This window comes from Bemisia tabaci, chromosome 7 (assembly GCF_918797505.1).
Source record: "Bemisia tabaci chromosome 7, PGI_BMITA_v3".
Classification (NCBI taxonomy): Eukaryota; Metazoa; Arthropoda; class Insecta; order Hemiptera; family Aleyrodidae; genus Bemisia; species Bemisia tabaci.
Genome location: NC_092799.1, coordinates 23,170,584 through 23,183,737, shown reverse-complemented (window position 1 = coordinate 23,183,737; position 13,154 = coordinate 23,170,584). Strand labels below are relative to the sequence as shown.

The 13,154-nt window shown below is 42.4% G+C and overlaps 1 protein-coding gene across 4 annotated transcripts in view; it reads left to right on the top strand.

The window, feature by feature from the left end:
• The window catches only part of LOC109032759 (excitatory amino acid transporter 2), a 63,511-nt gene that overhangs the window by 31,154 nt on the left and 19,203 nt on the right, over window positions 1-13,154 (top strand). The window contains exon 1 of one of the 4 annotated variants that reach the window (XM_019045039.2): window positions 9,690-9,935. The exons of 2 other annotated variants lie outside the window; for them this stretch is intronic. In XM_019045039.2, the coding sequence (XP_018900584.2) occupies window positions 9,909-9,935 (27 nt within the window). In that variant the 5' untranslated portion in view covers window positions 9,690-9,908. Of the gene's footprint in view, window positions 1-9,689; window positions 9,936-11,173; window positions 11,240-13,154 lie in introns of those variants that run through there. One more of the 4 variants, XM_019045036.2, reaches the window with a different exon arrangement.

Sequence of the window (13,154 nt, the reverse complement as noted above, 5' to 3'; positions counted from 1 at the left end):
TTGAAATACATATAATAATAAATTCATAGACAGTTTCTAGGAAAGTTTCTTGCGAGTTATGCTTAAAAATAAACAAATGAAATATGAGCACGGTATGGAACGTCTGAATCGAGAACCCCATTTTTTAATTTAGCCATAAAATGACACGGGAACCGCCGCCCCCTAAACATAATTTTAAGGCAAGGAACTGTCGATTAGAGACTACAATAAAAGTTGATGATCAAAGATAATCGGAATAGGGCCTTTCCCCTGTTTCCAGCGTAAACTTCCTACCATGATAATGACACTACGAATTCATGAAGAATTCAAGTATATGAAATTGATATTTTCCCTTAAATTATCAGAGATTTATTTTTAAAATTAATGTGATCCCGAAATTTCACTGCAATTTTATCAAAAAGATTTCCTCCCCCTTCTTCAAAAACATTGCTAGGAAATTTCAAACATATATTTTTATCCGATTTGTTTTGAAAAAAACAAAATAAAAATAATACACAACCGGAAATTTTGAAATGCTGCAATGTAGAGAACAGACATTTTTCAACTCCAGCCAATACTAGGCACTATGGCAGATCACAATCCCTCCGCGGGTACTTTGGTCCACATTTTGCAGTAAGGAACCACTATTTTCGGCTCATTTTAGAAACAACACACATACCAATAGCTTCCCTCGGCAGAAAGGTGCTTTTATGAAAAAGCCAGAGAAAGCAGTTCCTTATTGCAAATGCAATCTGTTCAAAGCTCGCGGGCCGGCGGCGCGGCGGCGGGAGCTCTCCACATGCGCGGCTGCGCGCGTCGCGGCGCGGGAAGACGCCAGCATGTGTGTGTGTGGGCTCGTGTGCATGTGTGAGAGTGTGGGTCGCCGAGTCATCCGCGGCACTAAAAAAGCTCGCGGTCTCGTGGAGTCGTGGGCTCTGGCGAGGAGAGGTGGCCGGGCTTTCCGCGTGGCCGTCGAGCGAAGAGGGAAACTTTCTGGTGACCGGAGCGGCCAGGGCCTCAGAGACGCGCCGCAGGTCGACCCGCGGAACCGCGACGCGTCGCGACGGCGGCGGTTCAGTGCCCCCGCGCCCGCCCGCCCCCACCCTCCGACGCGTCGCGACGCCATGTGGACGTTCAATCGATTCGAAAGCTGTGCTGTTCAGTTCGGTTGTCCCGGCCAATTCAAGGGTCCACACTCAACAGTGGACGAATAGTTTCGTGTTCTGCCGTGCCGTAACTGGTGATCTGTAGGGTTGGTATATAGTCTGGCCGAAGGAGTCTAAAAATATATCCAGGGCATCGTAGGATTAGACGACACCACCACCCCCCCCCCCCCCCCCCCCCCCCAAGACTGAAGGCGCTTGTTTCATGAGTCAAAATGTGACTTGGATCGCATTTAGCAAGGAATAACCAGCTTGAATTTAGTGTTGTAAAAATAATGCCTCTTCATAAGTATTGAAAAAGTCTTTCAGAATAGCAAACATTTTTCCTTCGTACTAAAAAATTGTTAATTTTAAATGAGTTAAAAAAAAAATCTGGTCGATTCCCCCTTACTCCGATCCACAACTCCACAAGGCCCAACTTTAACCACAAAAAAAGGGGTGTTCAAATTTTTATGAATATTTTGCTTTCCATCTATTTCCGAGCCCCAACGAGGAATTCATCCACCACAGACCTTCATACCAATTAATTTGCTGCCCTTGGGACTAAAATTAATTCATGGGTGGTAACTTCCTGGATCGCGCGAAAGGAGAAGTTCTTGCTTGACCCGAAAATATTTTTCAAGGAAATATCGATATTTATAAGGTGTCCATTCTTCCAGGAATCCCAAAATTAAACCGCCCGACTGCAGAAACGTGTTTTGATCTTTCTTGACCTGTGAGACCATGACATCTTTTCCTACGTACAGCCGTTACTATACCCACAATGGGAGCTACGTTGGATGCTGCAAAATGCTGAATTATCGGCATTCAACCGCAAATCCTTAAAACCCGCATTTTTTGCCATAATCAGCCTTCAGATCTATGTTTAGGCCAATATTGGACACGAAATGAGACCAAATCATGATGAATTGGTTTAAATACAGACGTCAATGAGCAAACATTTTTATGGTTCAGTAAATTCAGGGTAGGCCCAAAAACGGCCTTTATCGATGCCCGTCCTTTTAAGTCGTGCATCAACACGGACGGAAGTAGGAATTTTTTTTTTTTTTTTTTTGAAAAAGAGGGGCGCGGGTCGAGGAGTGGGTCCTCACTGATTTGAATTGGAAAGTTCATCCCCAAGAAAGGTCACGAGTGATCCTGAAATCGTTAAAAGTGGGCACGGTCGGATCCAACTTGATACAATCGGTTGTATCGAATTGGATCCAATTCAACAAACAACCTCTTCCTATGCTTTCACAGGGTTTCTAGTTTTTTTCATCTTGGTAAATCCTGATTTTTTGTGATTTACGACTGCTAAATCCTATTTTCGTAATTTTTCCAAATCCTGATTAAATCCAGATTTTTTGCGGAGGAAAATTAAACTTTCTACATAAGCGTATGCGAAAGCAGAACTCGAGAATTAAGCTCTAAGGATTAAAAACAAGTGTTTTTCTCAAATCCTGGTTTTCCGACAGATTTTTCCTCAAATACCAATGAAATCGGGATTAAATTCTGATCGACCTCAAATCCTGATAGAATCGGGAAAATCGGGAAAATCTTGATGCCAGAAACCCTGTTTTAGTGAGGATAAATCGATATCTATCGAATATTCAATATCCATTGTGATCAAAATCGGCGTCTTTCAGCTCAAACGGACGCGCGACATCGCAACGATGACCATCCTCCCCACTATCATCGCATCCGCCGCTCCTCTCCAACAGTTTGCGAGACGGTTTTTATCCCTCTTTCCCGCTCCCTCCTCTTATCAGACCTACCTGAACACATATCAGCGCGAGCTTTCAAAGCGTGAAGACCTGCTGGCTTCGGCTGGGGTCCTGGTACTTGGATTCACTAAAGATTTCCTCTCGGTACCGCAGGCCACCCACTGAGGCACTGACTCATTTCCAATGTCGACTGTGCAGCCGTGCACTTGATCGAGGACATAGAACGCCTTCCGTTCCTCGTGATGCAATCCGCAACGCGTCCAAAGAATCTCGCAATTCCTCACTTTCCCGCGCTTCGTTGCGTTTCCGTATTTGCTCAAATGGACGTATTTTTGCCAAACGAAACTAAGTGCATGCATCGAGACATGAACTCTGAGCAAATAAGAATGTATGCATAACATGGCTCACGTCATAATGCACATAGTTTCGTTTGGCAGAAATACGTTCAAATGTTGTATATCGACGGTGAAAGTACCAGACCATGTATCTCGTTTGCTGTGTTTAAAAATCTTAGCTTCCATTTTATCTTTTTGAAGGAAAATAAATCAATATCGTTTTTTGACATTTTCGCAGTCTTCACACAAATAGGAAAAAACACGAAAGTTTTCATGAATTAACGTTGAAAAGTTCTTCATTTAAAAAATAAATTATGATAGGAAGTCTACAACGTGGTCAACTGAGATAAGTGGTCTGGTAGTCACACCGTCGATATCTCAGGAGTGACGCTGCCACTTTGTTTAACCCTCAGCTAATTTTCGGAGCTAGGAAATCTTTTTTTTTGAAGCCTTAAAAATGATTTAATGATGAAATAGAAAGTTTTAAGCGGCAGATACACCTGCGAGTTGCAAGCGCTTGTTAAAAGTGAAACACCAATAGGAAACCAGGATTTCGATCGCTTGACGTCAAAATCCTCCTTACTGATTGGTGTTTCACTTTCAAAAAGAGCTCGTAACTCGCAGGTGTATCTGGGCCTCTACGAAGAGCGAGGTCAACCAGGGCCGGATTAAGAGGGTGGCCACATGGCGGCAAATTTTGCAATTTTTTTAAATGCAGGTATGAAAAAAATCGGATTCAGAAAAAAAAATTACCAACGAGAAAAGGCAACAAAATCTCTTTTTCGTAAGAGTATAGTAATTGCTAATTTTGTCGTCTTTCGGTGATACAAGAGACTGCACCTTTAATTAGTCAAGTTAAGAGAGAAATCAAACACACGATTTGGCCTGCAGAGGGGCATGATGACCACGAGGACTTGAGATGTGAGGGAGAAGCCCTCGGCGCGGCGGTCTGGATGCAACACATATTAGCGCCCACAAGATTGCACGAATACTTCACGCATTGCGTCAAGCACAGTGCGGTCAACGCGGTGCGGCGGCGGACATTAAAATTATTAAACCACATTTTTGTTAGTTCTTTCATAATTTTTTCGTTCATCTCTTATAAATGGCAGGCCTTGTCCACACAAAGATAGGTTTACGGAACTTAACTTTCACGCGAAGTTCCATAAAATTTTGCTGGTAGTGTTGATGGGGCTTTCGCAAAAAATGTATCCAACACGAGTAAACGTGTCTAATGCAACCCTCCCCCTCCGGCACGTTCACTTGATGGTTTTTATTGATGTTTCAAAAGGAATAAAAAGGAGGCGGCAAAATACAGGAGGTCCATGGGCGGCATGTAGGTAAATCCGGCCCTGAGGTCAACAAGAATCAAATCTGCCAGTCTTCCGATCTGACAATCAGAATATTCGGTTCACAAGATCAAATTCTTCCATTGAGCTGAGCTGATAAAAGGAGGTCGGTTACACGAAACGAGAGTTTGATCCTACAAACCGGGTCTCAAAAAACGCATTCAGTTTTTTGCATATGCAATACGGACATTCATCAAGCACGAATAGTTTTATCAAGGCGCTGACATCGACGCACCTATGTATCTATATCGATTGCAGTTTGTGTGCAGGAAGTCAAAACACTTTCAGGTTTTTGAATATGAAATACGGACATCAATCGAGCACGAATAGTTGTATCAAGGCGCTGACATCGACGCACCTATGTATCTATATCGACTGCAGTTTGCGTGCAGGAAGTCAAAACGCCTTCAGTTTTTCGCGTATGCAATGCGGACATCCACCGAGCACGAATAGTTGTATCAAGGCGCTAACATCGGCGAGTCTTGGCATACAGGCACTTTAGTTTCACTGGCGTGAAGTTGCTATTCTATTTTTATTTTTAGCTTAAGGACCACTGGACAGGACGAAAATCAAATCACCGGAGGTCGTATGAAATATTGCAAATTTCCATTACCATTTGGCACAGAATTTGAGAAAACGTAATTCCCGCTTGTTATTTAAATCAAAACCAACGTTGGGCTACTAGTCCATTAAAAACAATCGATGCGTTAGACATAATAATATAAGTATAAAGGTGGGTTCCACACAAAATCCCTTCTCATCTGACTATTGGGATTTTTAAACGGCCCAGGAACTATTCAGCACAATGCAAAAATTATTTTGTTGTCAATCTCTCTGAAAGAAAGTTCAAGCCCAATATGGCTCGAATGGATTTAAGTTCTTTGATAAGCGGGAAGCTAAAATTTCGCCGAATAAAACGCCGATGATTTTCTCACTTTCGAGTTGGAATTCGAAGGTTATTTTTGTCCACTAGGTTTTAGGCAAAATTTCGATGAGGGAAACTTGCATTGTGGTGTTTTAATTTTTGCCCCTGACTAACGGTTCATTTTAGGAGTCATAGCCATAGGGAGTCGCGTATTTAAAAGCAATACACAGTACTGCCGTGCTAAGGAAAAACGCCGTATGAGCATTCGAGTGTTGCCAAATTTCCTTCGATAAAACGTATATTTTTGAGGAAAGTTATAAATATTTTTCCTTGAAATTTTCAGGAACTTTAGGTGAAATTGCGAACAAAATTATGTGAAAAATTGGAAGGAAAATATTCATAAGGTCACTAGGAAATTTGTGTTTTATTAAAGGAAATTTAGCAACGCCTGAAGGTTCATACGGTGTTCCTCTTTGGCACAACAGAGTAGGACGAATCAATGAGAGGGATCGGACATAATGTGGAAAAAAAGCTTAGATCCTACTCAATACATAAGCTAGAAAATTAAAAACTAGTTTTATCTGGAATTTCCTTAAGTACTTAAACTCCTTAAAATCTATGCTGTAATGAATTAAAGATTAAAATTTTCAGTTGTAGTCAAAAACAACAGACCCGATCTGTTAACTATCCCACCAGGGCTGGATTTGCGCTTAGACGTATAGGGTGCTCGGGCCTGCACATTGCGGGTTGTATTCTTCGTAAATTAAAGGCCGTTTAAGTTTCAAACAAAACAAAAGGTCTCAATTGCTCTCACTTGATTTTAAAGGTTCTCTCCGATTCGGTACCTCTCCCCCCCTCCTCAAAGAAATTACTATACGAGCCCACCAAAACATAGGTCTTAAGAACTCGATACAATTGCTTGATTGAAATACAGAGATTAGAGCTCCAAAGTTTGAGGACATTGTCGTATGTACGGCCCATGAAAATCATGATCTCAAAGTTTCATCGGAATTCCGATCTCAGATTACCAAAATATCATTCAGAAGCCCAAAATCCTAAACTTCAAGGGTCCCATGACTCCGAAATCTCCCAATTTCAAGACCCCTCTTCAAAATCCTCGAGACTCCAAGGGTACCCAGAAGATTCGATTGGAAAACGTGCAGAAAAAAAAAATTGAAAATAACAATGGAAAAACCCGTTCTCTGAGGGCCCCGGGGCGCTGTGGTAGCCTGCACTAATCCGGCACTGTAGCCCACAGTTCATGGACAATGTTTGGGTGTATTTCTAGATCTTCTTAGCGTCAAAAAGTTGTGAAACAGTGAGAATTTCAATTGAAGACAAAATAATCGACTGCCTTTCCAGGTAGAGTACCTATATTAAGAGAGTATGGCCACTGGGCCCCATGGAGAGGCTAAGGACCCAAAAATGGCGGTGCTTTGTTTTAGTTTTTGAGGATGGGAGGGGGTCATTGCCAACTTTTGACGGTTATCACCAACCGCACTTGCTGTCAACCTTACTGCATCTAAGATAATTTTTCTCGGAAATTGCACACGATTAGCCTTAAAAATATGTAAAGAAGTCGCAATCGTGCATTTGGGTAAATTTCTCGTTACGATAAGCAAAGAAAACTACATTTTGAGTCATTTTGCATTACATTAACTTATGGCGTCCGCCATTTTTGGGTCCTAAGGGCTCCATTCAGCCTAAGATGGCTGGCTAAGAGGTGGTAACACCAGTGGCCATACTCTCTAAATATAGGTACTCTATTTCCAGGCATTTAACAAAATTGTATTTCCCTGCATGACATGGACCAAAGAGTTCCGAGCAGAGTCCGCCTTGGAGGACAACCCTGCCCTCCCTGCGAGCCCTCGAACTTCCGAGGGTAAAAGAATCCCTGGTTCGCGGCGTGGCGCGGCTGGCTCGGTCGGATTTTCAAATGACGCGGGGTTATGACGTGTGCGTATGTGCAGTAGAGAAACGCGTGCGGGATTCAAACGAGCAGGCGGCCAGAGACCGGCAGGAGGTCCAACCGCATTGCTGGGCAGCCTCGCGAGCCGACCGCTACGCAGCGCGCCAGTCGCGTCAACTTCCCAAGCTCCGCGCCGCGACGCAAAGCGTCGTGATATCAGTTATCACCGGCACATGCTCCGTCAGCCAGCTGCGGGTGATGCAACTCCGGCATGTCGATAGCGAGTTGCTCGGGGACCATACGCGCTCCGATTTGGAATACTTTGTTTCGAAGAGGAATTTTTGGGAATTTCGTCTGTCCCTACGACTGTTTGGAACTTCCCCCCTCCCCCTCAGAACGAGAGGTCCCTTAAAATTTGGGGGTATTGCTCTACTTTTGACACAAAAGAGTAACCCCAAAAAGAAATGCATGTTTCCGTGTCCTTTTTCTTTTCATCCAAAATTTGGGGTTCTCTTGTGGTGGGAAGCCAGTGTCGGATTGAATTTTACAATCTAAAATTTGGGGGAAAAAGTAACCCTAATAATAAATCGATTTTTCTATTTATTTTTCTTTTTATCCAAATTTTGGGGTGCTCTTGTGGCGGGAAGTTAGTGTCGGATTGAATTTTACAACCTTAAATTTGCGGGTATTGTTCTACTACGACACAAAAAAGTAACCCTAAAAATAAACACATGTTTCCATTACAAAAATTTTGGATGCAAATTTCCATTTTCACCCAAAATTTGGAGTTTTCTTGTGGTGGAAAGCCAGTGTCAGCTTAAACAAATTTTCAAACTGGTGCGCATTTGATTTGACCGCTCCGTCACAGAAGACTTTAAGGGACACCCTAAAGCTGACATAAATCCAGGGGAGTACTCGAATTTTTTTTTTAAAATTTCAGAATCTCCCATACGGCATTTCAAGTATATTCAGTACATTTTATCACTTTATTTCCTAAAAATAAAAGGGAAGTTGGAGAATAAGAGAAGTTTCGAAGCTTGTTTTCAAAGAGAAAGACTTCCGTAAGACTGGACGTATGACCATTTCCTCCATTTGAGACCTCTTTAAGGCAAGCTCTGACCCCCATCATCCCTTTAGCAGTTTACATAATGATCAAACGACCTCCAACTGGAACGAGTTTATCAAAAAGTAACCAACCCACATTTTCGAAAAAATTGGGATAAGAATGTCAATTGCCAAAAACTGAAAATCGAAAAACAGAAATTAGTTTGTGAAAAGAGGAGTTAAAGTTCATTTTCTTCATTGAATCTTATGAGGAATAAAACTTCAAACCTCTTTTTCTCAGTTTCAACTTAAAGTGGGTTGGTTCCTTCGTGATGAACTCGGTCCAATTATGCCTTCAGAGCTTTTGATCCTTACTTTTTTAACGCCCATGTATATTAAAAATCCTTTCTCGACACTCCGGCCGATCCACGCCAGTGGTCCATTTCGGTTGCCTTAAGAATATCCTGGGACCGTTTCTTCAATTGATTCAACTGAACCGTTTCTTCACGTTCGGAATGAGAGGATCCGTGAAATTATGGGCGTCAAAAACAACATAGTGCATGACATTTTCACAAAATAGCTTGTCTGGTATGGTCATGTGCAACGGATGCCAGATGATAGGTTGCCTAAGAAGGTTCTGGATTGGGTCCCCCCTGGCAGAAAGCGTAGAGGACGCCCTGCCGAATCGTGGATTGAGGGAATAAGGCAGGAAATGAGGAGCTCTGGCAGGATCGCTATCAGTGGCGGTTGGTAGAGTACCTGTATAGCGAGAGTATGGACACTGGACAGATCGCTTCATGGAGGTCTTAGGGCCCAAAAGTGCAGTCATCCTTCTAACAAACTTCTGACACACAAAATTTCACTGCCAGTCTGCAGATTCCAATTCTAACCAAGATGGCTAAGAATGTACAGAAATGAGCGTTCTTCCGCAAAAACGAGTAAATTTATGCAAAAACTGAGTCAAATAAGTGCTTTATAAACGACGGTTCTTAACAATAGTATTAGTAAATCGTTCTGGGTAATTGAAATTCGTAGGTTGGCTGCATTTCTGGGCCCTAACTTTATTCGCAGAAAGCATCGGTGAAGGTCTGATAGATTTTCGGAGTTTCACATCCGTCCACACTCTCGCTATACAGGTACTCTAGCGGTTGGGTGTCGCAGAGCGCACAGAAGCGCTATAAGAGCAACTTTTTAGTTAGTTAGTTATATTAAAAACTACAGGGATTTTACGAACTTAGAATCGCCGTTTTTTCCAACAACCTGGACGCCAATTTGGCGAAATTGAGGCAATTCTGGCATTCAGACGGCAGCACGGTCGCGACTCGGATTTCGTTGCTAGGACCCGTGTAACGGCGACAGCGGCGTGGTTGGGCAGTCGCGACATGGCGCGGAGAAATATACGCGGGTGCCGCTCAGTAATCGCCGCGGGTATCAGGGGAACGTGACTTGCCATGCTGTGATAACGTGCCTTACAACCCCCAGACTTCGCGCCCTTTCTCCGGCCCTTTCGCTGCTCCTTCAAGCCATCCAGCCCCGGGTTTACTCCCTTTCCCCTGAACTCATGTTTCAAGGACAGAAGATGAAGAGGGTGAGTAAAAATTTGAGTGCCTTTTTTTGAAAACTGCCCAATTCTAAATCAGTGAAAGTTCTGGATGCTGGAAAGTGATTTTTAGGGTTACGTGGATATTTTATCCTTATTTCTTCCTATTCCTTCTCCTCCTTCTCCTACTTTCTCTTATTCGTCTTCTTCTCATTCTTATGCTTCTTCTCCTTCTTCTTCTTCTTCTTCTCCTTCTTCTCCTTCTTCCTCTTTTTCTTCCTCTTCATCATCTTCTTCTTCATCTTCGTCTCCATCCTCTTCTTCTTCATCTTGTTCCTTTACTTCTTCTGATTCAACTTCTGCCGATAAAAATTTGGCTTTAATTTAAAATCAATAAGGTAGGCGCGGATTAATGTCGAATTCGTTTTGAAAAATGCCCGACTTCAAGGTTTAAAAATGTTCATACTTCACCATTGAATGACCGAGAAGTTCCACTTTTTTATAGCCACGGCGCTCTTCTTAGGAACTGCGTAACATGCGCCGCAAATTTTTACCACTTGCTGAAAAATCTCAACTGCATTATATTGTTTTCTCGCGTTTTCATAGGGCGTAACCAAAAATTGTAGGTCAAAATTTGTAGATCATACGTGAGTAGGTCTCATGTCGTAGGCCAAATCCGCGTAGGTGCAGTGTCGGACGAAAAAATAGAAAACATGCACCCGGATTAGTTTCTTCTAAACAAAATTCTGAGCTGAATTGAGTTTTCTTCGTTTTTCAGAATTCTACATATTTTCTGACGGAGTTGGGTACTTGTTACGTTGTATTTAGAGAAATTAAAGTTCCTTCGAAAAGGTGAGAGGCAGGAAAAAGGATTGTGGGAGGTTCACCAAGATGGTTGTTTCAAAACCTTTTTCATAAGCACGGGTGTCTTTTTCTCCTTAAAAAGCACTCGGAAGTAGAGTTAGGTAAGCGGAAAATTTCGGGGAGTTCTCCCGGAAGAGACGACAGAAAAGTCGCAGGGATTGCTGCTTAACCGCGTGCGTCAGTCCTACGCAAAACAGACGTTTCCAAATTTTGGGCTGTGTTTGACGCGTATTCGACGCGTAATTTTGTTTACACACCTGTCGAACTTTAAATGCAGGTCATGTAGGTTTTCTTGGCCATTCGTGGAAATGAGTAAATGAGTACTTCGTCGTTGCGTCAGCTCAGATGGGTTTTCCGGGTGTGCGCTGAGGGAGTAAACTTCAACTTGAATTTCACGGGTTTTCATTTGTTTTGTGTGTGTGAACAACATTGATACTATGGGAGCAAGTGAAAAATACCAAACCCGCCTTCATTTTTTGCAGCTCTTGGTAATTTATTTCTAACTAAATAACTAGCGTTGATTTTGACCAAGACTCATTGCATTGCAGAGAAAAAACTCTCTTTCCTCCTTAGGTAACAAAAGAAAAGTGGAAAGAAAAATATTCAGTCCGAGTGACTCAGATCTTTCAGATCCAAGGCTTTCCAAAGTTAGTCGATACAAAGCAAAAGGATCATACCTCCAATTCGTCGTTGCAAACTTGTTGCAAAAACAAATGGCAATTTGTTGTTGGACTAGCAAAACTCCTGAAAAATTATACTTTCTCCTTAAATTCTTTCCAAAAGCTGAACTTTATTCATTTATTGATCAAACAAAACAATTATTTTTTATACAATCGTATTATTTTTCCTTTTTTCAAGAGAAGCACCAGCTTAGTTTTCCAAGTAGTATTTTTCAAATTCAGACTGTCCACGAAGACTCTTCTAGATTGGCAAAATCAATTACGCTTTCTTTCTATTAACCCAGAACAGATTCCTTGTATTTCTCTCAGTACCTATCAGGGCCGGATTTACCCACTTGCCGCCCATGGGCCGCCTGTATTTTGCCGCCTTTTTCACATTCGTCTTGAAACATCAATAAAAACCATCAAGTGAACGTGCCAGCGGGGGAGGGGTGCATAAGACGCGTTTACTCGTGTTGGACACATGTTTTGGGAATGCCCTGTCAACACTATTAGCAAAAGTTAAGTTTTGTAAACCTATTTCTGTGTGGACAAGGCCTTTCATTCATAAGAAATGAACAAAAAATTATAAAAGAACAAATATGAATGTGGTTCAATGATTTTAACTTCCGCCGCCGCGCCGCGCAGACCGCACCGTGTTTGGCGCAATGCGTGAAGTATTCACGCAGTCTTGTAGGCGCCATGCGTTTCACGCTGACCGCACTGTGTTTGGCGCAATGCGTGAAGTATTCATGCATTCTTGTGGGCGCTATCAGTTTCACGCTGACCGCAATGACCGCACTGTGTTTGATGCAATGCGTGAAGTATTCATGCAGTCTCGTAGGCGCTAATATGTGTTACATGCCGACCGCCGCGTCGAGGGCTTCTCCTTTTCATTTCAAGCCCTCGTCATCATTTCTCTTTGCGCCGCGCCGTTCCAGGCCAAATTGCGTGTTTGGTTTCTCTCTTAACTCGACTACTTAAAGGTGATGTCTCTTTTATCACTGAAAGACGACAAAATTAAAAATTACTATACTCCCAGGAAATGAGAGATTTTGTCGCCTTTTCTCGTTTGTAATGTTTTTTTCTAAATCTGATATTTTTTTATACCTACATTTAAAAAAATTGCAAAATTTGCCGCCCTCTAGATTTGCCGCCGTGGGCCGCGGCCCATGTGACCACTGGCCACCCCCTTAATACGGCCCTGGTACCTATTCCCTTCAGCTAAGAAACAGCTTTCTCCATTTAAATGAATGTAAAACAATCGCTTTTAAGTTAAACAGCCTGTAAGGACATTAATAGCTCAAGTTGCTGAATGTCTCTAGTACGTAAAAGCTAACTAACTAACTCCCTCTCACCTGAAATCGATAATCATAATTGATATATAAACGGAGGAAAAACGGTGTTGCCAACTTCAGTGAATCGATAATTATTTCGCTCAATCACACTCTTCGAATTTTGCACACTGCAAGTTCATTCATCCTCCTGCACTTCTCGGAACCACGAGAATGGAACAATAGCAGACACGTTCTTGCAAAACAATAGAGAAGCCAGTGCCGAATTTTCTCAATCTAAACCTCATTACCCTAATCCGCTAGTCATTGCCAGTCAGTGGCGAAGCGTGAATTATCGATTATCGATATTTCCCCATTTGAAGCTATGCTAAAGAATAGACTATTAAGGAGTTCGTTCCGAAAACCTGTTAATCGATCCTTCTCCATAGGCTTAAATGTTAGACCAATCG